This window comes from Cricetulus griseus, chromosome 6 (genome assembly GCF_003668045.3).
Source record: "Cricetulus griseus strain 17A/GY chromosome 6, alternate assembly CriGri-PICRH-1.0, whole genome shotgun sequence".
Lineage (NCBI taxonomy): Eukaryota > Metazoa > Chordata > Mammalia > Rodentia > Cricetidae > Cricetulus > Cricetulus griseus.
Genome location: NC_048599.1, coordinates 104359606 through 104382476, shown reverse-complemented (window position 1 = coordinate 104382476; position 22871 = coordinate 104359606). Strand labels below are relative to the sequence as shown.

The window sequence follows — 22871 nt, the reverse complement described above, 5'->3', positions numbered from 1 at the left end:
GGCGCGGGGCGGCCAGGGGGGAGGGGAGGGCCCTGCCCGGGCGGGGCGAGGGCGGGGAGGGCGCGAGCGCGCAGGGAGGCGCGGGCCGCGGCGCGGCGCGGGGCGGCTGGTCGCGTGCGCGGGGCCGGCCGGAGGGAGGCGCGCCCCCGCTGCCACCTGCCTCCCCCTCGCCGCGGCGCGCCTGCTCCGACGCGCGCCCCACACCCAGCCTGCCCGAGACGCCTCTGCTCTCTCGCCCGGCTCGGGAGTCTCAAAATGGAACTGAAAAGTTGAGAGTTGCCTCTTGCCCCTCAGGAAAAAAAAAAAAAAAAAAAAAAAAAAGCCGGTGTGCGCTTACCCGTCTGCAGAACGGGTCGTTACGGAATAAAAGACCTAGGAAAATTCAACTTTCCTTAAAAACAATCTACCAAAGGAATTGAGAAATCCTACCCGTGGGGGTAGCCCGAGTGTGTGGTAGAAGCTTTTCTTTGTTTTCACAGAAGTGGAAAATCTAAATAGGAAATTTTGACTACTAAATTTACATTAAGTGGGGAGTGGGGGGACCGGGACAGTGTTCGTCTTCAAGAAGGTATGGTTTCTAGAAATTTCCAGTTTCTGGTGCCGCTGCTGAGTATTGACGACAAATTCACAAAACAAATTACAGCATTTGCTAAAATTTATAGATAGAGCATAGCTTTCTACACACCCACGTACACATACCAGCGATTGGCCATCTTGTTCATAAAAGAACAGTCTAGTAGTCCAGGAAAAATACAACAAGGTTATTGCTCTCTTTAAACAACCAAATTGAATAGAACACTAAAAAGATTGCGCTATAGAGCAACTGTGCCAGCATAAGGAAATGACATGATTACCAGGGGGACAAAAATGTCATTTCTATTTTTTATTTTTATGACTTTGCATTTCTCATAGTAATGTTTTCTTCAGATAAACTATCATCCTAGAATAGAGCCTTGGTTGTCAGTTATCTCCAGAAGTCATTAGAGTGTTCCTGTGCTTCAGATTCTTCTGTTTTTAGTCACAGTCTGCTTTTGAAACGTAGGAGCTGAACAACTTTCTGAAGTAGAATGGACTCACTGTAAACCGCATGTCCGGCTCACACTGGAGCATGCATGCAGCTCTGGAGCCCCCTGGACAATCAGTGGTGACTGTCTACTGTCCTCCCAGCTCCCCTCCTCTACCTATCCCTTTGAGGTTCCTCCCTGCTCCACTCCCATCCCCCACAGAACCATAAATCTGCTTTCTGTGCTAAGAAGTAATTTGAAATTTCTTGAATTTTCAATGAAGTATACAGTGTTTTTCTGTCTGATTTCTCTCAACATAATTATTTTAATAGCCACATGGTTCATATGGCTGCATTTTCTGGTATGACTATGTCACACTTTATCCCTTTGTCTGTTGATGGACATTTGCTTTCCCCCCTTTTTGGTATATTACTTCCATGAACATTCATGTGCAAGTCTTTTGTATGGACATAAACCACCCATATTCTTGGTTGCATACCTATGACCGTATATGACATGTAAGTATATGTACACTCTTTCTGATTGTTGGGTCTTGTGTATGCTGGGGATCAACCTAGTGCTTTGTACATGCTAGGCAAACACTCTACTTCAGCCCCTCTTTCTGTGTTTTAAGAGTAAGCTTAGTCTGCAGATTGTATCATAAAGAAGAACACGGGACAGGAAGGAAGTTAAGAGACCTGACATTAATGTCAGCAAGTAAAAAAAAAAAACAAAAATCTTTATTTCAACTTTCCCATCTATAACAACAAGGTTAGACTCACTGGGCAACTCCTGCCAATTCCAGGACTTTAGTTCATAGTTCAGTTTCTCATAAACTGTAGAAAGAAACCTAAGCCAGACAGGCAAAGTGGCTCACATCTTTAATCCCATGACTTGAAAGGTTGAGACAGGAGGATTGCTTTGAGTACCAGGCTACACTGGACTACATTGTCTACAGCCATCATTGACCTTTATGCCAACTGAGTTGGGTCTTAAGCAGTATGGGTTGTTTTTTGTTTTTTTTTTTTTAAATGGTGACCAGAGGAACACAGCACATATATAAGCATATTACTTCAGTGATATTTTGCTTGTGGCTTCTGCCATTCTTGCTTTCTTGTAGCTTATGATAACGATAACACTCACCAACTTCTAAAGAAGCCTCTTCCAGTAAGTATTAAGGAACTAATCAGGAAAACTAGCTTGTCTTAAAAATGGAATGCCAGGCATCCCTTCAAAAACTGCTGAAGGAGCTGGGTGGTGGTTGCTTAATGCCTTTAATCCAGCACTTGGGAGGCAGAGGCAGGTGGATCTCTGTTAGTTCAAGACTAGCCTGGTCTACAAGAGCTAGTTCCAGGACAGCCTCCAAAGCCACAGAGAAACCCTGTCTCGAAAAAAAGAAAGAAAGAAAAACAAAACAAACAAACAAACAAAAAAAACTACTGAAGGGGCTGGGTGGTGGCATAGCACCTTTAGTCGCAGCACTCGGGAGGCAGACACAGGTGGGTCACTGTGAGTTCGAGACCAACCTTGTCTACAGAGGGAGTTCCAGGACAGGCCCCAAAGCTACACAAAGAAACCCTGTCTCAATAATAATAATACCAAAGGGTAATGGCAGATTTTCATACTATGTTATAGTAAGTAAAAGGTGGATATGATCTCAAAAGTTAATAACTAGTGTAGGTTATGAATTATATAATTGCTGTATATACCTCTGTCCTTCCCCAACTTGTGTACAAGTTATATTTTTTTACTTTTATTTCTTTTATGTGCACTGGTGTTTTGTCTGTGTGAGAGTGTCTGATCCCCTGGAACTGGGGTTACAGACAGTTATGAGCCGCCATGTGAGTGCTGGGAATTGAACGCTGGTCCTCTGGAACAGAGTAACCAGTGCTCTTAACCACTGAGCAATCTCTCCAACCCCCAAATTATATATTTTATATTCAGGAAAAGTTCATTAAATGACTTTTAAGTAATTTAAGCATAAAATGTCTAGACAAAAGTTACATAAATGGGTAGTTTTATAAGCTGTATACAGCAATGCCCACTTATCCCCCCATCTCCTTGGTAACTGAAGCAGGAAGACTAAGAGTCCAAGGCCAACTGGGTCATAGATTTGAGAATCTCTCTTCAGGGGGTTCAAGAAATGGCTCAGCAGTTAGGAGCACTGGCTGATTTCAATTCCCAGCAACCACGTGGTGGCTCACAACCATCCAGAGTGGGATCTAATGCCTTCTTCTGGCCTGCAGGCATACATGCAGATAGAGCACTTACATACATAAGATAAATAAGTCTTTTCTCAAAAGATTTTGAAAATGTATTGTGTATATGTGTGTATCATGATAATTTAAAATAATTTATGCCAAAGAAGTAAAAATTTATAAATGGTAAGTTCACCATACATGTACCTCACATGTTAATACATAGGCATTCAAAAAAGTATGATAGATTAATAGATTAATAGATTGCATGATGGGGAAAAAATTATGGAAATATCAAGCGAACCCAAATTCGAACTGAAGGGACATCTGCCACTGAAGGTGGAGAGATCTCAAGAGCAAGGACACGTCACTGGTAGGGTTCTTTGGGTAATATTCCTGGCTGAAATATTCCTAGAGAGAAGCAAGCTTGTGAACATGAGTGGCAGTAAGAGACAGCATGGAGCCTTCCTGGAAAGAGTAGGTAAGAGAGAAAATAAGGCCCTGTGTGCTGGACACTTCATTGGCTGAGTCCTGAAGCCTCTGGAGTGGTACCTAGCTCAGGCCAAGGGTTCTGTCAACTTTGTGGAATGAATGGGTGATGAGGCTCAATGAAGAGGTGAGGGAGCAAAGCAGGAGAGGCCTCCAGAGGTCTCCTGAGGGAAGGTCATGCGTAACCATGGAGACGTGAACCCTCATCTATAGGGGACTCTTAATTTACAGCTGTGCCTATTAGACTCTTCTGTTTGTACTTAGAAGTAAGATTATTTTAAAAGGATACAATATTATAGATGGAAAATATATTTTTATAGCTCTTAATATTGGATTCATTCTCAATTCAAATGAAAAAAAAAAAAATTCCCTATGCCATCTGAGCCCTTTTCCCCAAGCCAGCACAAATGAGCCAAAATGAATGAAGGTGTGCTTTGTAAGTATTTCATTCAGTGGGCTGGAGGAGCCCGTGCGTGTCACCCTGAGTAAGCACTGACTGTCTGCCTCCCATGGAAGTGTTCAGTGGTGTCAGAGCTGCAGCTGTAAATCAGCTATGGCAGGGTTAGTCCCACCTGCAAGTAGGCAAAAGCCACAAACTAGCTTCCTCTCCCCATCAGAGTTGGTTACTAAGCATCTGCCTGCAGACCACTGATCCCTTACCGTATTCATCATGGTCCTCTGTCTTCCATTCCTTCGCTGCGCCTAAAACCCAACAGGACAAGGACCCTGGTCTGCCTAGCATACAGTTAGTGGTATATATTTGTTGAGCCAATTGTGTTATATATATAACTGGCCAGCAAGCCCTTGAGCCCCCTGGGCTAATTTGTCCATCAAGCATAGGAAGGAACAGAAGTGTTTTACTGCCCCTCCCCCTCACTCACTCTTCACCGACTGATGTCTGTGGTTTGGTAAGTTCACTGACCTTGTCAGGGTTGCAAAGCAGGGGAGGTTGCAACGCAATAGGGAAGCAGAGGCACAAAGCTCTCTGTGAACTCCAGCCAGCCTGGTCTACGTGAGTTCTAGGATAGCCAGAGAGAGCTATGTAGAGAGACATTGTGTCAAAAAAAAAGAAAAAAGAAAAGAAAAAGAAACCAGTTATGGAAAAAATGTCAGTTTTATTTCATTTATAAATTAAAACTTTTGCATGAACTCTTCTTACATGAAGAATTATAATTATTTGATATTTGAATTTAACTGAGCATCCTAGGCTTTGACTGACTAAATCTGGCAGTACTGACCTTTTGAATTCATAAATTAGTACCCAGTAAAGTTGAAGATAGGATGACTTGGCAATTCCATCCCTAATAGGTACTACAGGAGTCTTGATCCTGTGCACCAGGAGATGAGAATGTTTGCATAATTGTTTCCAGTAGCCCCAAATTGAAAACCACCTAAAAGTCCATCAGCAAGAAAATGGAGCCCTTCGGGGTACACCACACCTTTAATCCTAGCACTTGAAGCCAGCCTGGTTTACAAATCAAGTTCCAGGACAACCATGGCTACACAGAGAAACACTGTCTCGAAACCAACCCTCTCAAAAACAAAACAACAACAAAAAACCCAAGATACTTGATAGAATACTGAGTATTCACACAGAGAGACACTACACAAAGATCAGAGTGCTAACCAACACAACACTGGTTAAAAAGGACAGGTGAGAGGTGACAGCTACTTAAAGAGCTCAGGAGTCTGGAGTCTGCCTGGGCAACATGGAACCAGTTCAAGAAAGGAAGAGCGGGGATTCAGTGCTTAAGTTAAGATCCTCTTCCAGAGGATCCAAGTTCAATGCCCAGCACCCACACTGGGTAGCTTGCAACTGCCTGTAACTCCAGCTCCAGAGAATCTGAAGCCCTCTTCTGATACAGCCCCTACCCAAACATACAAAGAAATTTAAATTAAAAAAAAAAAAAACTTTGAAAAAAGAAGAGTCCAGGGTGGTGGCATGTGCCTTTAATCTCAGCACTAAGAAGGCAGAGGCAGATAAATCTCTGTGAGTTCAAAGCCAGCCTGGTCTACAGAACAAGTTTCAGGACAGTCAGAGCTACATAGTGAGACCCTGTCTCAAAAAACCAAAATAAACAAATCAATAAAATAAAAAATAAATGAAAATTAAAAATCAAAAAAAGGGCAGCACTAGGGAGGCAGAGGCAGGCTGATCTCTGTGAGTTTGAGGCCAGCCTGGTTTCCAGAGCGAGTGCCAGTGAAGGGACCATGACCTTGCCTTGGTTACTAAGAGGTCAGATGCCTGCCTCGTGACAAGGAACCAATCAGAAGTTAGCTGGTGGCGCTATGCTTTACAACTCTGGGTGTACTTTACGGACAAGCGCACAGCAATGACGCAAAGAGCATAGCAACCACCCTGGTAGGGCCTATGGGCCATAACAACCAATTGGCCAATCAACACAGGGCAAGCCCTCCAAGCCTGGAGGCACACCAATCCTGAGCCTGTGCGTACCCCTAGACATTCCCCTTATGCTGCCCTACAAGATCACTCGGCAGCTGGTTCGAAGGGTCTTTGCTAGCCATCTGCCATGGCGGGTAGGTGAAAGACCTGAGCTAACATGGGGTTAGCTCGTTAAAAAACATAAAGCCTCATGTAGTTTGCATCAAGCTCTCAAATCTGCCTGGTGATTGGGGTGACCTCGGTCCTGGGCTGGGACCCCAGATACCTGAGTTTTTCCGGGGGTCTAACACCAGGACAGGCTCCAAAGCTACATAGAGAAACCCTGTCTCACAAAAAAAACAAAAAAAGAGAGAGAGAAAGAAAGAAAGAGAAACCAGTTATAGAAAAATAAAGTCAGCTTGACTTCTAAGTACTATGTAATATATTGTTCATAGATAAATATGTGGTTGTCATGGCTAACTTTGGCTGTCAACTTGATTGGACCTGGCATTGTCTTTAAGGGTAGGGTATTTCTTAGAAGGATTAATTGAAGTAGATGGACCCTCTCCAAGAGCAGGTGCCCACCTATAAAGAGGGCAAAGTAGTGATGCTCCACCCACCCCCCAACTTCATTCCTTGCTGGTGAGTGCTTCTGCCTTCTGGCTACCACTGCTGCTTCATTTTTCACTGAAATCAGAACCCAGCTTCATGTAGTGCAGGACTGACGATGGCTAAAGGCTCTTCAGCAATCCTCCAGGCCTTCAGGACAAACTTGGATTACTGAAGCATCTAGCCTCATGGAACGAACAACTAGCTGTAGGATTCCAGCTTCTCCAGGATGCATACAGTTTTGGTCTACCCAGCCAGAACTGTGAAATGCAATCTAATAAGTAGTTTTATAATGAATATTCCTTTTAACTGTTTTGTGCTTCTAGATAACCCTGCATAACACAGTGGTTAAACTAAAAAGGAAAAAAAAATGAGAGAAGCCAAAAGGAGATTGCTACATCTATCACACACACAAAAAAAGATAGGTATCATGGGCAGCCATTGTGGCTTCAAATGCCTCAATGAAGCCACATTTAAATTAGATGAAAATATAGAAGTATGTTTGATTTCCCCCTGCTTAAATTGGCATACATATATGAAGCATTACATAACAAATATCAAGGAAATGAGATGTACTGATGTCAGCATAGCGTCTTCCACACAGACTTAGCCTACTTTTTAGCTCTTTTCTTTATCCAACTAAATACACAGATTGGAGCTCTTGGGACACCTGTTCTCCCATCTCACTATGCTGCCTCAATTGAACAAATGACTCTATCACATTGAATTCTGAAGAACACCCATGTAACAATAAGTCTTTCCACCAAGCTGCCCGAGCCCTGCTGCCACATGGGTGCTTTCCACCAGGTCGCCCAAGTTCTGCCCTCTGCCACGTTAAGGTCCCAAGTAACACACAGAGACTTATTATTAGGTACAAATGCTGCTTGGCCAAAGACTAGGATTTCTTATATGCTAGCTCAGTCTTAATTATCATAAATCTATATATTTTACAAGACTTATCAAGGACGCCTCCTGCTGGCGTCTTCTCTTGCCGGCGGATCACATGGCAACTCTAGAGCAGAGACCAGGAGGAAGAGAGAGAGAAAAGGGAACGACTTCCTTCTTGCCCTTGCTTATGTATGAGTCCGCCTGCTCTGTCACTTCCTGCCTGTATCACAAGCCTTCCTTTTACTACATTTCCCAGAATCCTCCTTGACTCCTAGTCCCGCCTAACCTGCTTCTTCATTGGCCAACAGTACTTTATTCAACAACCAATAAGACAAACCTATACAGAGAAGGACCTCCCCATCACACCCATTTCAAATAGGACCCTTTAAAAGACAGATTCCCCACCCACTTGTGCTCTCTTTTCCAGCTCTCTTTCCCATTCTCTTCCCTGTGGCTCCCCTGGGGTAGTCAGGACTTTTCTTGTTTCCCTCTTCTCTTCTGTCCTCTCTCTGTGTCTCTTCATCTCTTTTCTCTTTCCTTCCCCCTCCCTCCCCTTTCTAGTAAAACTTCTCACTTAAGCTCTGTCTGTCTGGCGTATTTATCCCTCCACCTTGGTCACCTTCACCTGCCATGGAATTGGCCATGGAATCCACACAAGGTCCCCTCAAGCTTTATCATAACATTTGTCCTACCTGCACTGTGTGATTCACAAAGTCCCTTACTTGAAAGTTCAGGTTTCCACATCCTTTATAAAGTTTGTTCTAGAAGGGGATGGAGAGATAGCTCCATGGTTAAGAGCATTGCTCTTCAAGAGAACCTGGGTTTGATTCCCAGGACCCACAATCATCCATAACTTCAATCCAAAGGGATCTGACATCCTCTTTTGACCTCCACAGGAACTAGGCACACATGATACACAGACATACATGCAAGCAAAACAGCCATACATATAAATAGCAAATATATGAATAATAAAATATATGAAACATTTTTTAAAAGATTAACCTGGAGTTAGACTAATGGGTTGGGTGAGTGACTAGGATGTGGCTCAGTTGTAGAGCCCTTGCCTAGCATGCCCAAGGCCCTGGTTTGATACTGGATCACACCTTCTCTGACCTTTCCAGCAATAGAAATGCTTTTCCCTGTTTGTCAGTTCACCAGAGTTGAGGGAATCTAAGCTCATACACAACAAAGAACTGGAACTACAAGATTCTCATAATGGATTCATTTTATCTGATATTAAGAGATCATAACCAACTTTAGAACAGTATGTTCCTCTCCCATAAAGTGTACTGCAAGCTGCCCTCCAAGGACACCAGGATTATACAATGTTTGCAGATACAAAGTGCAACAAACTGACGGGGCATGGTTTAACAAGGCAGTATAATTTGAAAAATAAAGGAGAAAATACATTAAACCAACTTCATGCCCATGTTGTTAGTTACTCATACTTCCTAAAGTGTGTTGATTAAACCAAAATACAAATGCATCACACTGGTAGGGGGGATTCCCCAAATCTTATACTGGCTCATCTTCAAGGTCCTGAGTTCAATCTCCAAAAAAGGTCTCTCCTCTCCTCTCCTCTCCTCTCCTCTCCTCTCCTCTCCTCTCCTCTCCTCTCCTCTCCTCTTCTCTCCTCTTCTCTCCTCTCCTCTCCTCCCCCACCCTCTCTCTCAGATGATAATCTTTCCCTAGCTGGCTTTGAACTCATAGACTTACTCCTGACTCAGACTGAAATAGCTGAGATAACAGGTGTATACCATAGTGACTGCTTTAACAAATCTGTCTTATTATATAGCAAAAATAACAAGAAACATATTGTTATAGTTAGTTTTTGCATACTTGACACAGACCTAGACATATGTGAGAAGAGGGAATCCCAGGTGAAGAATTGCCTCCATCAGATTGACCCATGGGCATGTCTGTGGGGGTCATTTTCTTAATTGCTGGTGAATGTGGGTGGGAGGATCCAGCCTACTATTGACAGTTCTATCCATGGTCTGAGGGTCCTGGGGTGTATAAGAAAGGTAGCTAAGCAACCTAAGAGAGCAAACCAGTAAGCAGTATTCCTCCATGGTCTCTGCTTTAGTTCTTGCCTCCAAGTTTCTGCCTTGAGCTCCTACTCTAACTTCTAAGAGGTAATAAACTCTTTGCCTTTCCAGGTTGCATTTGGTCATGGTGTTCACCACAGCAACAGAAACCAAAGTAGGACACACATTTATCCATAGATATATTTAGAAACTCTGGATTAATGCAGGAATGTCAAATATTATTGAGGATTCCCCCTCCCCCTTGATCCTCCTCCTCTTTCTCTCAGTAAATGCTCGTGCTGCAAGCAATATTTTGTCCTTGGATGTGGTGCAGGTTGGAAGTATAAGTTCAGTTTTGAAAATTCATCTGTTGGTAGATTTAAGAGAAAGAATTATAAAAGATAACCTGACACCATGGTTGTAAGCTTTCTCCTCCACACCCAGGAAACAAATCTGTTGTTACAATTACTCAATAACAAAATGGAAAGAAGTATTAAAACAACCATCTTATTAATATGAAAGGAAATGAATGGTGCTTTCTTGTGGGGAGGAGAGAAAAAACAATGTCTTAAAAAATAATAAACACACAATGAATTTCCTAAAACTGCCACAATGTCAGAATCCTCAAGTTAATGTTTATCTACTGAGCTGGTATCCACTTTGGGCACTTGCTGAATGCAGTTGTTTGCAATGACTTACACCCTGTATATCCATCAGGCTTGCAAACAGTTATAGACTAATAAATTCTTGTAGGAAATATTTGTTGAGCACCTGCCAAGGGCAAAGTATTTTGCCTAGTGCCATGGGAATGTAGAGATGGGTCACATGATACCAGATGTGATATTCTGATAGGTGGATGGGAGAATTAAGAGGCCCATACTTGAAGCTTCCTAAATGAGGAACCATTTCAGCTGGGCCTTCATCTATATCAGTGCAATCTAGATTATTTCTTTTTCCAAATCCAACACTCTCACTTACCCACTGGAGTCTGGGTCTATCCCATTCACTGACTGAATGTCCTATTTTTCATTACATTCTTTGGTTTTATGTAGCCTTGAAATCTTCAATCTTTGTAGTTTTTTCTTACTTTTTTAAAAAACTTTATCCAGAGGCCTTACCACACTTTAAAATCTCCCCTAGAAAAGTATCTTTAAAATATCTATTGCCTTCTCCTCTATCTGTACAATAAAAATAAGGTAGACCGGAGAGGACAAGGACACAAGTGGTAAGATGCAGTGTTCCTTCATGAAACTAAGTCACTTAACTACTCAAAATACAGAGAAGAAACCTTCTAATTAAGTTAAATAAAGCATTAGTTTTATTGGTGATCAAAAAAGCATATCAGGAACATTCTCCCATGGGTTTGACATAATTTGATGAATCATAACATCATTACTTACTGAATCATAAAAGGAACTTATGATTTGGAAGATTGGAGTTGGAAAGAGTTGATGGGGATGTCTAAGACATATTAGTTGGAGACTGAGTTAATAAAAACACTAATAATGAGAGGTAATTTGATGGTGTTAAGCCTAAAATGCTAACAACATGATCATAATGTAGTAGTATAATATAGTATTTATGATATATGCAATTAGTATAAATATAAATGCTAACCATAGTTATATCGGGATTATGTTTATTCTGTATTTTAATTTGTGTTTGTATATGGGTGTTTTGCCTACATGAATGTCTGTGCACCACTATGTGCCTGGTACCTTCAGAAGCCAAAAGAGGATGTCAGGACCCCTGAACTACAGATACAGGTGGTTGTGAGTCACTATGTGGGTACTGAGAATCAATCCCAGGTCCCCTAGAAGAAAAGCCAGAATTCTCAACTGATGAGTCAGGCCCCTAGATTGTATTTTTAATGGGGGGGGTGATATTTTTTTGGAGCAATTTAGCAATATGGATCAAGACTTCTTTTTAAGCCAGGCGTTGGTGGCGCACACCTTTAATCCCAGCACTCGGGAGGCAGAAGCAGACAGATCTCTGTGAGTTCGAGGCCAGCCTGGTCTCCAGAGGAGTGCCAGGATAGGCTCCAAAGCTACACAGAGAAACCCTGTCTCGAAAAAACAAAAAACCAATAAACAAACAAAAAAAAAACCCCAAAAACTTCTTTTTAAAAACTGGGCATAGTAGTATACACCTTTAATCTTAGTGCTAGGGAGGCAAAGGCAGGCAGAGCTCTATGAGCTTGAAGCCAGCTTGGTCCACATAAAAAGTTCCAGAGCACCCAGAGCTACATGGTGAGACCCTGTTTTAAAAATATTTTTAAAAATTATCTTTTTTTGAAAATTACTAGATCCCAGGAGTTTAAAGACTAGCCTGGGCAACACAGCAAATAAGACTCTCTGCATGTGTGTCTTGGGGAGGAGGGGGGTGTTATGTATCATCTATTTATCTGTCTATCATAGTCTTTAAATTTTTTCAGCTTATTTATATGTATGAAAGCTTTGCTACATGTCTGTACACACCACATGCATGCCTGGTGCCCAGGGAGGTCATAAGAAGGCATTGTATCCCTTGAAACTGAAATGACCGGTAGTTATAAACCACCATGCAAGTTCTGGAAATAGAACCTGGGTCCCCTGCAAAACGAGCAAGTGTTCTTAATTACTGAGCCACTCTCTCTCTCTCTCTCTCTCTCTCTCTATATATATATATATATATATATATATTATATATATCCATCCCCCATCATGGTCTTCATCTATAACATGTGCACAATAAAGAGACTGAAAGGAAATATATTCAACAGAGTTGTTTTTATATGTGGCACAATGATAGGAGGTTTCTGTTGCTGACTTTTATAATTTTCAGTATTTTACAAACGTTTTACCAGAACAGCAATTATGAAGGGGAAAAATGCTGTGGTTCTTTTGCTTGTTTGTTTGTATTTGCCACCCCAGATTAATTAATAAAGAAGGGTTAAGAGAAGCTAGTGGGGGAAGCAAAACACAAAACAAAGCAAAACATGATGTTTCCTCTTCTACAAGGGGGCAGAAGTCCATTGGTTTTTTTTGTTTGTTTGTTTTTGTTTTCGTTTTTTATGGGTATGATTACACAGAGAAAGAAAGTATTTATAAAAAGCTCTTAGGAACCTGCTAGCAGAATCAGAGGAAAGTCCACCTTCCAAAATCACACTAGAAGATAAGAGCAAACGAAACCAAAGCTTGTAGAACAAGCGACAAATGTGAAAAGAAACAGCAGGCACACAAGAAAACAGTGACAAAACCGGCAGCAGTGAGACTAAGCATGATAAATTTAGTTATTAAATTTAGATTCCCTATTAATAGAAAAAGCCTCTCAGACTGTGTTAAAAATTAAATCCAATACTTTGCTGCTTATAAAAAAAAAAAGTGCATCCAAATAAAACAACACAGAAACACTGCAAAGAGGGTAATAGGTAAAAACGTAATAAGTAACCAAGCTTGCAACAAGTTAAAAGATAGCACCATTACATTAAAAGAGAATTTGAAGCAAGAAATCTTGAAAAGTGATGTTCATTTCTAAACATCACACACACACACACACACACACAAGACATATGGCAATCGACACAATTCACAAAATGGAAACTACCATTAGCTTATCGTGAGAGTGTGGTAGAACCAGTGTCTGTGTGTCTCGTTTCCCAAATGGGAAATCGTGCTTTCTTCCAGTGAGTGAAGGGCCTGCTACGAGATATAGACAACTGAACATGAGAGAATGATGCTGTGTTCCTCTGGTCAAGAACCATCATCATCATCTTCTGCTAGCAGGAAAGCTCACACACCAATAGGTACAAAGATGAAAGTGGCCAGGACCTCTCCATCACTTCATACACGGCATTTCCTGCTGCAATACAGCACACTTGCCCTGACTTTGCATATGCATAAATAAACCTATATTGCATCCAGCCTCTGATATTTTTGTCCCTTATTTGTCCTTGTGGTATAACCTATTCTACCTTGATTCATAGTGCCCAAAGAACCAAAGAAAGGGGAAACCAAAAACCATGTTTTATTTGATGAATTGGAAAACTTAAAATATTAATATGTGGCACAATGTATGGATGGGGGAAGAGAATAATCATTTCAATAAGAAGGCTGTGTGCGATGGATAGCTACATGGAAACATACAATCCAGATAGATTGGGGCATTTCTAAATGTTAAAATATGAGTTCAAGACCAGTCTGGTCTACATAGTAAGTTCCAGGACAGCCAGGGCTACATAGAGATACCCGGTCTAAAAAAATAAAATAAAATAATAAATATAAAGTTTTTAAAAGAAAATATAGTAGAAATATTTTCATGGCCATGACTAAGTTAAGCAAAGACTTTTTTTTAATGTGGTTTTTTTTGTTGTTGTTTTGCTTTGCTTTTTAGACAGGCTATCAAATTATAGTCCTGGCTGACCTAAAACATAATCTGTAGACCAGGCTAGTTTTGAATTCCAGGCAATCTTCCTGCCTTAGTCTCTCAAGTGCTGGGATTACAAGTGTGGGTAACCATACCTGGTCTAGGCAAAGATTTAGTAAACCAAGCACTGGCTAGGCAAATCAAAGGGAACAATTTGAATCATATAAAACAAAGCATCACTGATCAGTAAAAGAGTCACTTCAAGCTTGTGAAAGGGAAGAGCAGAAACAGATATCTGCAAGTCATATATCGGACAAAGGACTTTTATTCAGGAAATAAAAAAACAAATCTACAAATCAAAAAAGAAAAAAAAATAAACAATATAAGTAGAAAAATGGACAGAAACTTGGTTACTTCATTAAAAACAATCATCAAATAGTCAAAGAAAGTATAAAGATATTACCAGCTTTAGTTAACAGAAAAATGAAAATGAAGGCCAAATATGATTATGACTCACTGAAAAGCTTAAAATGAAAAAGGTGAACTGTCTGTTTTTTGGAGCCTGGGCAGCTCTCATATGTTGGTGGAAGTGGAGATGGGGGCTCTGGAAAATGGGTGTACTGGCCAAAGCCAAACATAAACATTTCTGTGACCCATTAATCCTATTTCTTGGTAAACACTGAACAGAAATACGTATGTTATTCTAAAGATGTATACAAGAACATTCATAAGCAGCACTCTAAGCATCCCCCCCCCACTCTGCTGCCAGCAGATTCATACAAAGGAATACCGTACAGAAAAGAAAAATCTGAAAAACAGAAAAATCTGGTAGTTGTTCAGTCCCTGAGGCTGAGTGTCTCTGTGGTACCAATCTGATGCTGGAGTCCTAGAGGGTTCCTGGAAAACTCCTGGTCCTCAGTCTACACTGGAACCCTGAAGTTTGGTTTATAACTAGTCATAGCAACAGGAGAGAAGAACTGGCCAGCGAGAGTAAGGGCTAGCAGGCAAGAAAGAAAGCTTCCTTCTTCCGGGTCCTTTAGTAAGGTCTGACACCAGAAGGTGTGTCCTAGATTTAGGGTGAGTCATCCTGCTTCAAAAATCTGATTAAGAAAATTCCTTAGGAGTACAGAGTTCCAGGACAGCCTGGGCTACACAGACCCCTTTCGAAAGAAAGACAAGGCAGGCAGGCAGGTGGGGAGGGGGTGGGGCGGATCCCTCTCTTGGGGTGCCCGGCAATTTAGATTTTAGTTTATTCCAGATGTCGTTAAATTGACAACCAATATTAGCCATCACATGGCCAGAAGTAGGAATGAAGAACCCAGTGACCCAAACCAGAGGTCTGGAAGTCAGCCAGGGCTGTTACCCTCCCGCCTCGTTCTCCTCCCCACGCCTCATTGCCTCACTGGTCTTCACAGTCACACCGCCTACTAAAGAGCCTTTTGAATTTAACCCCTCCCACCTATCCACCCCATTGCCTCAGTCCAAGCTTTTATTATCTCCCTCTTAGATTATTGCAACAGCTTTCTAGCTAGTCTTCAGCCCTTTCAGTGCAGCTGCTATGGTTAGAGACTCATCTGAGCCTGCTTTTCCACTTTAAAATTCTTCCGTGGCTACTCCGAAATGACAGGCTAAAGTTCAAACACTTCAGCACTGTGTGATTTCCCCTTATCTTCTTTATCTTATCCTCACTTGCTTGTCTTTCCAGTTTTACCTTTGGCTCCTAGAAATCCCAGACTCCAACCACACCAGAGACACCATAGCTGCCAAACAGGTTAGGTGTGATTTCACTTCCCTCCCTGGCTTCTGTCTCCCAGCTCCCTTCCTTGGCTGACCCATTATCCAAAATTCATTCCAAGTCTTCTTTGCCTTGGAAATCTCCTGGGAATCTTATTTATTGATTGATTGACTGACTGCTTGATTGATTGATTTGTGTAGCTGTCCTGGAACTCACTCTGTAGATCAATCTGCCCTCGAACTCAAAGAGATCTGCTTGCCTCTGCCTGCTGAGGGCTGGGATTAAAGTCGTATGCCACTATGCCTGGCTGGGAATTTTTTCATAGTATAACCCACCAATTTTCCATCTTGTTTTTATCACTCACATTAAAGCATGAGCAATTTTCCTCTTTGCCAAGGTGCATGGTGCATCTCATATTAACACTTACCATGCGTTATTAAATGTTTCCTCAGGCAGCACTAAAAGCTGCCTGTAATTCTTACACCGCTTACCACTTTATTTTATAATTGTTTTTTTATATATCCACTTCCTCTATTTGGCCCTGAGTCCTTTGAGGATGGAGACTTTGGTTGAATTTATTTTCATATCCTCAGCACAGAGTGGGCAACAGAGTGGAAATTCACTAAATAAAAATAAATAATAATACTCATAGAATTATGAGTATTTTTCTCTGATTTTAATTGCTCAGATATCCTGTACTAATGGCTTATTCTTTGGATTTTTGTTTTCCATCTGTCTCTCTTTTAAGGTAGAGTCTCACTATGTGGCCCTGGCTGGCCAAGAACTCACTATGTAGACTAGACTGGCCTCAAACTCATAGAAATCAGTTGCTTCTGCCTCCCAAATCCTGGGATTAAAGGTGTGTACCACACCCAGCTTCTATGGTTTCTTTTTTGTTTTTGTTTTTTTGTTCTTGGTTTTTTCTTTTTTCTTTTTTTTAAGAAGTGAATTTTAAATACAACTTTGGTAGTATTATGTTACCTTTATTATTTAAAATTTTTTTTGATTTGTAAAATATCTTGACTCCCAATTTTGTGGAATGCATAGATACACAGGGAGGAAAGACTAGAAAAGCCCCCTCTGGGGCTTTTTCTAACACACATTGTCATGCTTAGTTAAAAGTTAACTCAGCCCTCAACTTACATGTCCTCCTGGGAGTACTGTGGTGGTTGCTGGATTTTAAGACCACTGCCTGCCTTTGGCCTCTGGAACATAGTGTTCTATGGTCTTCACACCTGATCAATTGTTCCTGGTCAGTCCTCTTGCCAGACACTGTTCATCCCACCGATGGAGAATAAGACCACTACCACAGTTCAAAGCCAAATTAAGAGTAAACTTTACTTAAATACTGGCCAGGTAGATGGGCTTTGGCCAGGTTCATACCCAGGTTCCTGGGAAATGACCCAGAATCAAGCATGGCAAGAGCTTAAGAAGGAAAACCCATAATTCCTTGCATTTCCCATCAGGTCCAACCAGGGGCAAGCATATATCCTGACATATTTCCTGCCTATGATCTGGTGCAGATGGGTCAGACAAACTGGTTTAGGGGAATGAAAAGCATGTGGCTTCTTATTGCCCATAAACAATAGCTTCCAGCATTCCACAAACTATCTGCCCTTAGACAGGGGGCTTGTAGATCAGAGGCATTTTTGTTTCATGGATCTTTAAGGCATAGTAATTAAAACTTAAAATATAATGTTAACTCTCACATTCCCCCTCTTGAGTTGTATCCTGAGTCAAATCCTTGACTCTGGGGTGGGTACCTATTTATGTTGGGATCTAATAACCATCAGTTTAATGGTACCCAGATAGAAATTATCATTTAGGTAAGGCATCAATGTGTAAGAGCCCATGACAATTAGCAGAAGCAGAAGGACCAAAGGCCCTGTGATGGCTGACAGAGCTATTATCTAGAAGGAACCTGGAAATGAGAACAGGGACCAGTTACTTACTTCATCTCAGGCCCCCCCCCCTTTTTTTGCAATGATTTGTTTTTTAGTACAGCAGATTACTTCTAATGATTTATGAGTAGTTTGGTAGAAACAACAATTTTCTCTTAAAGCTATACGATAACCTCTCTGTTTTACATAGAGAAGGTTGAGTGCCCTATCATATCTCTATAGAACTATTTAAGCTAATGAATCTACCTGTTTATAGATCTGGATGTATTTGGTTTCCTGGTATGCCAATAGGCACAATAGGTAGCTATTTTCAGACTGTGTCAGAGAGTTTCCTTTTGATATAACATTCCAGCCTGTTAGGAGACAAGGCTATGTACTTACTCTTTTTCTGTAACTACTTCCTGCTGAAATTAGGAATTATCAGGGCCCAGAAAGCAAGGAGGGGATTAAGGCAATGGGGCACTCATCAAGAGCATCTGGTTCACTGACCCAGCTGAAGAGACAGAGCCAAATAGGCTGGAATGGTCTACATCAGCTTTCAGCAAGTCCAGGGCTCACAATCCTTTGAGGCAGGTTATAGTCAGCAGCTGATGCTTAGATGTGTCTGTCAGCCAAGTAGAAATCTGCTGAGACAGATGTAGACTAGGGACAGGAGTTAAAATTTACTAACTTAAAGGAAAAATCTTACATTTGGAATTTTCAGATCCATTAATCCAAGTAGTTGAGGGAGGGGAGGAGCCCCAAGACCAGGAGAGAGAGAGACAGAGAGAGAGAGAGAGAGAGAGAGAGAGAGAGAGAGAGACAGAGACAGAGACAGAGAGACAGAGAGAGAGAGAGAGACAGAGAGACAGAAAGATCCCATCCTCAGGAATAGACAGGGGGGAAACTTAGGCTTGTACTTATCTAGAATCCTTTCGACCTGTGAAAGATGGATCCAAGTCTTATGATTCCCTTAATTCTCTGAGGCTTACATGGATTTTTTTAGTTTACAAAAAGACATAAAAGTTTTAAAAATATTAGAATTAACAATCTGTACTGAAATTCACATTAAGAAAATTCAGGTAACAGGTTTTTGTAAAATTGCTGGTGTAGATTCACATCTTTGAGTCCTAACAAAAGGTACAGCTTTGGGATAAAAAACATGAACATTTTTTCCCTATCCAGAGAGTCAGATATAGATTGGACAGACATGTCTTTGGCCTGATGAGAAGCACCTTTAAGTCTATATTTTAAAGACAGACAGCCAAAGCAAATTTAAAATCTTGAACTTGTGACTAAAGAGTAAGTAGTCACTGCTCTACCAGCTTATCATAATTCTATTAATGTTAAACACTAAACTTTTGGAATCCTACTATAACAATACCATAGAAGGGGAAAGAAATCTGAAACATTTTTCATACCTTAAATCATTTATCTATTCTTTTGAAACTTGCATTTACATCATAAATCACTTTCTGAGACCCTCAGAATTTAAGCTTTCACATCCTCAGAACTTTATATATCTTAGAAGCTCAAAACGTGCATAGACTTAATACTCTTTCTTTCCATTTAATAATTTACCAGAGACACAAATAATTACTACTGAGAATAGTCCCTTTAGTGGAAAGTTATATCTGAAACCCATTTATCTTTTAGTAAGAAGCCTGTTAGCAAGGCAAACTTGTCTACCTTTTTCTCAACAGGATGCCTAGTAACTCTAGAAAAAGCAAGGCTTAATTTTAACATCTGAAATGAGTTAACAAGGTGGTAGCAGCCTTGGGGACAAACCTGGTGGCCTGCTGTTGCTAAACTGACAAAGTTATAGCCTAGTCATCAATACCATCAGAGATCTGAGAAAGATAAATTACCACTTGAAGCATAATCCAAATCAAATGGCCTGTGTATAAATTAAAATGACAGAGACTGGCTGGGAGGTGGTGGCTCACACCTTTAGTCCCAGCACTCTAGAGGCAGAGGCAGGCAAATCTCTGAATTTGAAGCCAGCCTGGTCTACAGAGTGAGTTCCAGGACAGCCAAGGCTGCACAGAGAAATCCTGTCTCAAAAAAACAAAAGACAGGAAAAAAAAAAAAAAAAAGACAGAGACTAGTCCATTATGTAAACGGTCATCCCAGGCTCCTGTGGTCTCCAAAGCATTGAGGGCAGAGGTACCAGGACAGCATTAGTGTTCGGCTGCCAGGCCCAGAAGGTGAGAAACTTTCCTTTGGAGGAGGAACATTGGAGAGACTGACCTTACTTTGTCTAGGCAAAGTGGGGCAATCAACTCCTAAGTGTCCTGCTTGTCCACAGTTTAGGTCCAGTCCTGGCAGTAGGTGATGCATTGTGGGCAGTCTTGCCCTGTGGTTAGTGTTACCACAATCCAGGTAGAGACATTGTGGTGCCCTGTCATCTTGGGGTCACAGATAGTAAGCTTTTTCCATTAAACATTATAATTGCCATATCCATCAGATCTCTGACAAGTTTGAGGACCATTATCTAGTAAATATATCTGAGCTAAACAAAACTAGTCTTAACCTTGAAAACAGACCTAACAATACTCCAAGTTTGATTATTATAGATGACTACTAACCTGTATTTAATTATACATTTTTTTCTTTGGTTTTTTGAGACAGGGTTTCTCTGTGTAGCTATCCTGGCACTCGCTCTGGAGACCAGGCTGGCCTCGAACTCACAGATATCCACCTGCCTCTGCCTTCCGAGTGCTGGGATTAAAAGAGTGTGCCACCAATGCCCGACTAATTATACATTTTTAAATGAGCTGCAGCTGATCCCCCATGATCCTTTCATGTCTTTAAAACCATTGTCACCTGGGTGACTCTTTTTTTCTTTTGGTTTTTCAAGACAGTGTTTCTCTGTGACTTTGGAGGCTGTCCTGGAACTAGCTCTTGTAGACCAACCTGGTCTCGAACTCACAGAGATCTGGGGTTAAAGGCGTGTGCCACACTACCTGGCACCTGGGTGACTCTTAAATTACAAAGTTTAGCTGCCAGAGCAAGGTATATTCTTGTATATAAAGGCATGGAGGTACAGCTTTAATACCTTATTAAACAAGCATTATTTTTAAATCCTACCTTTCATAAATCTTTTTTCAGGACAGGAGTTATCATACAAAAATCTATCCTAATCCAAAATATCTTGGGATCTGTAGTTGCTTCCTTGGTACGCCCACTTTATGTGGTCACCTTTAATCTTGATGGCAGCAAAGTCACATGACAATATCTGTCTTCTCCAACTGTAGCAAAGATGGCTGACAGACTTGTGGCTGCTTAAAGATGGTGGCAATCCAAAATGGAATTATGCCATATTGTTCCTTTAAAATTATCTATGCATATATTTTTAAATATCAACTCCCAGTGTTACTAGTTTTAACATTTTTTATTTTTCAGATTTTACAGATTTTTAACCATATTCCAAAAAAAAGAAAAAATCTTATAAATCTCAAGGTACAGAATGTTCACATAAATTAGGTCTAATTTTTTGGCTGTAATGTTTTTTTTTTCCTGTCACTGTGTCAGGTGGCTCAGGAAATAGAGGAAACTTTTAAATATGCCTGTGTCTAGGCAAGGGAGAGTCATAATCCAACCCTAGAGCATAAAACAACTTTAATGTTATCCACACCCAAAAAACAGCTAAACTCCTACTAACCTGAATCCAGTGACCAGAGAGCTCAGAGATAAATTCTGAGCTCTAGCTATAAATTTGGTCATAGCAGTGGTGGTGACTGGTTGCTGTCAGAATCAGAAACAGCAAAACTATCTGACAGCTCCATGCTTGCAACAAAACTTATGGACACATCAGTAGACACAGATAAAACTTTCCAACAGACAAACAATGCAACAAAACAAGCAAACACAACTTTCTCTAGAAATATATAAACAAAACTTTCTTTTCTTTTCAAGACAGGGTTTCTCTGTGGCTTTGGAGGCTGTCCTGGAACTAGCTCTTGTAGACCAGGCTGGTCTTGAACTCACAGAGATCCGCCTGCCTCTGCTTCCTGAGTGCTGGGACTAAAGGCATGCACCACCACCACCCGGCCATAAACAAAACTTTTTGAGGGAAACAAATCAAACTTTCCAACCAGAACCACAACCAGATGGGCAGGTGATGTCAGGCTATATGCCCCAGTTGAGAGAATATTGGAGTACTGTTGAACCCTCTCCACGTCCCAGATAAGGATCCCACAGAAGAGAACCAGACTGTGACTCACCAGGAGGCCTCTGTAGATGCATGCTGCAAATCTCAGCATGGCGGTACACTCCCGTAGTCCAGGAACTGAAAGCAGCCTCAGGGCCTTCAAATGTTTCAAGGCACATGCCTCCTGAAATGACCCCTCAGTCTCCAAGTTCTGGGGCGAAAGTCCAGCTTTAAAAATTGGGTGGGTGAAGGGATCAGCTCCCCATTTTGGCAGCTATAACAGCCTAACATGTGCTTGCCTGACCTTGCCTAGGTCGCTAGGAGGTCAGATATCTGCTTCGTGGCAAGGAACCAATCAGAAGTTAGCTGGTGGCGCTATGCTTTACGGCTCTGGGTGTGCTTTATGAACAAATGCACAGCAATGACGTGCAGAGCATAGCAACCATCCTGGGAGGGCCTATGTGCCATAACAACCAGTTGGCCAATCAACACAGGGCAAGTCCTCCAAGCCTGGAGGCACACCAATCCCGAGCCTGTGCGTACCCCTAGACACTCCCCTTACGCTGCCCTATAAGATCTCTATCTGGTGGCTTCTCAGTGGCTTCCCCCCTTCCCCCCCCCCCCCCCCGCCATCCGCCATGGTGGATGGATGAAAGTCCCGAGCTAACATGGGATTAGCTTGTTAAACAACTGCAATAAAAGACTCACTGCTTTTGCATCGAAATGGGCCTCTTGGTAATTTGGGGATTCAGAATTTGGGCACAACAGGGTAGTCTGAATTTCACTAGGGCCTCCAGAAAATGTTAATCCCACCAATCAAGAATAATATCACTACCACAATTTAAAACCAAATTTGAAGCAAACTTTAATTAAATACTGGCCAGGTGGATGGGTTCTGGCCAGGTCCATACCCAAGTTCCTAGGAAATGGCCCAGAATCAAGTTTGCCAAGGGCTTAAGTAGGTCCAGTCTGGGGCAAGCATGTATCCTGACATACTTCCTGCCTAGGTACTGGTGTATATGGGTCAAACAAACTTGTTTAGGGGAGTGGAAAAAACAAAAACAAAAACAAAACAAAAAGACAAGACTTGTTATCTCCCATAAACAATAGCCTCCAGCATTTTAGGAACTATCTGTCCTTGGGCAAGGGGCTTGCAGA

At 41.5% G+C, this 22871-nt stretch overlaps 1 protein-coding gene across 1 annotated transcript in view; it reads right to left on the bottom strand.

The window, feature by feature from the left end:
* Positions 1-22018, bottom strand: part of Tlk1 (tousled like kinase 1) — a 128029-nt gene extending 106011 nt beyond the window's left edge. The window contains exon 1 of the mRNA XM_035447164.1: positions 21787-22018. Within this exon, the coding sequence (XP_035303055.1) occupies positions 21787-21892 (106 nt within the window). The 5' untranslated portion in view covers positions 21893-22018. The remainder of the gene's footprint in view (positions 1-21786) is intronic.
* Between the last annotated feature and the right edge of the window lie 853 nt (positions 22019-22871).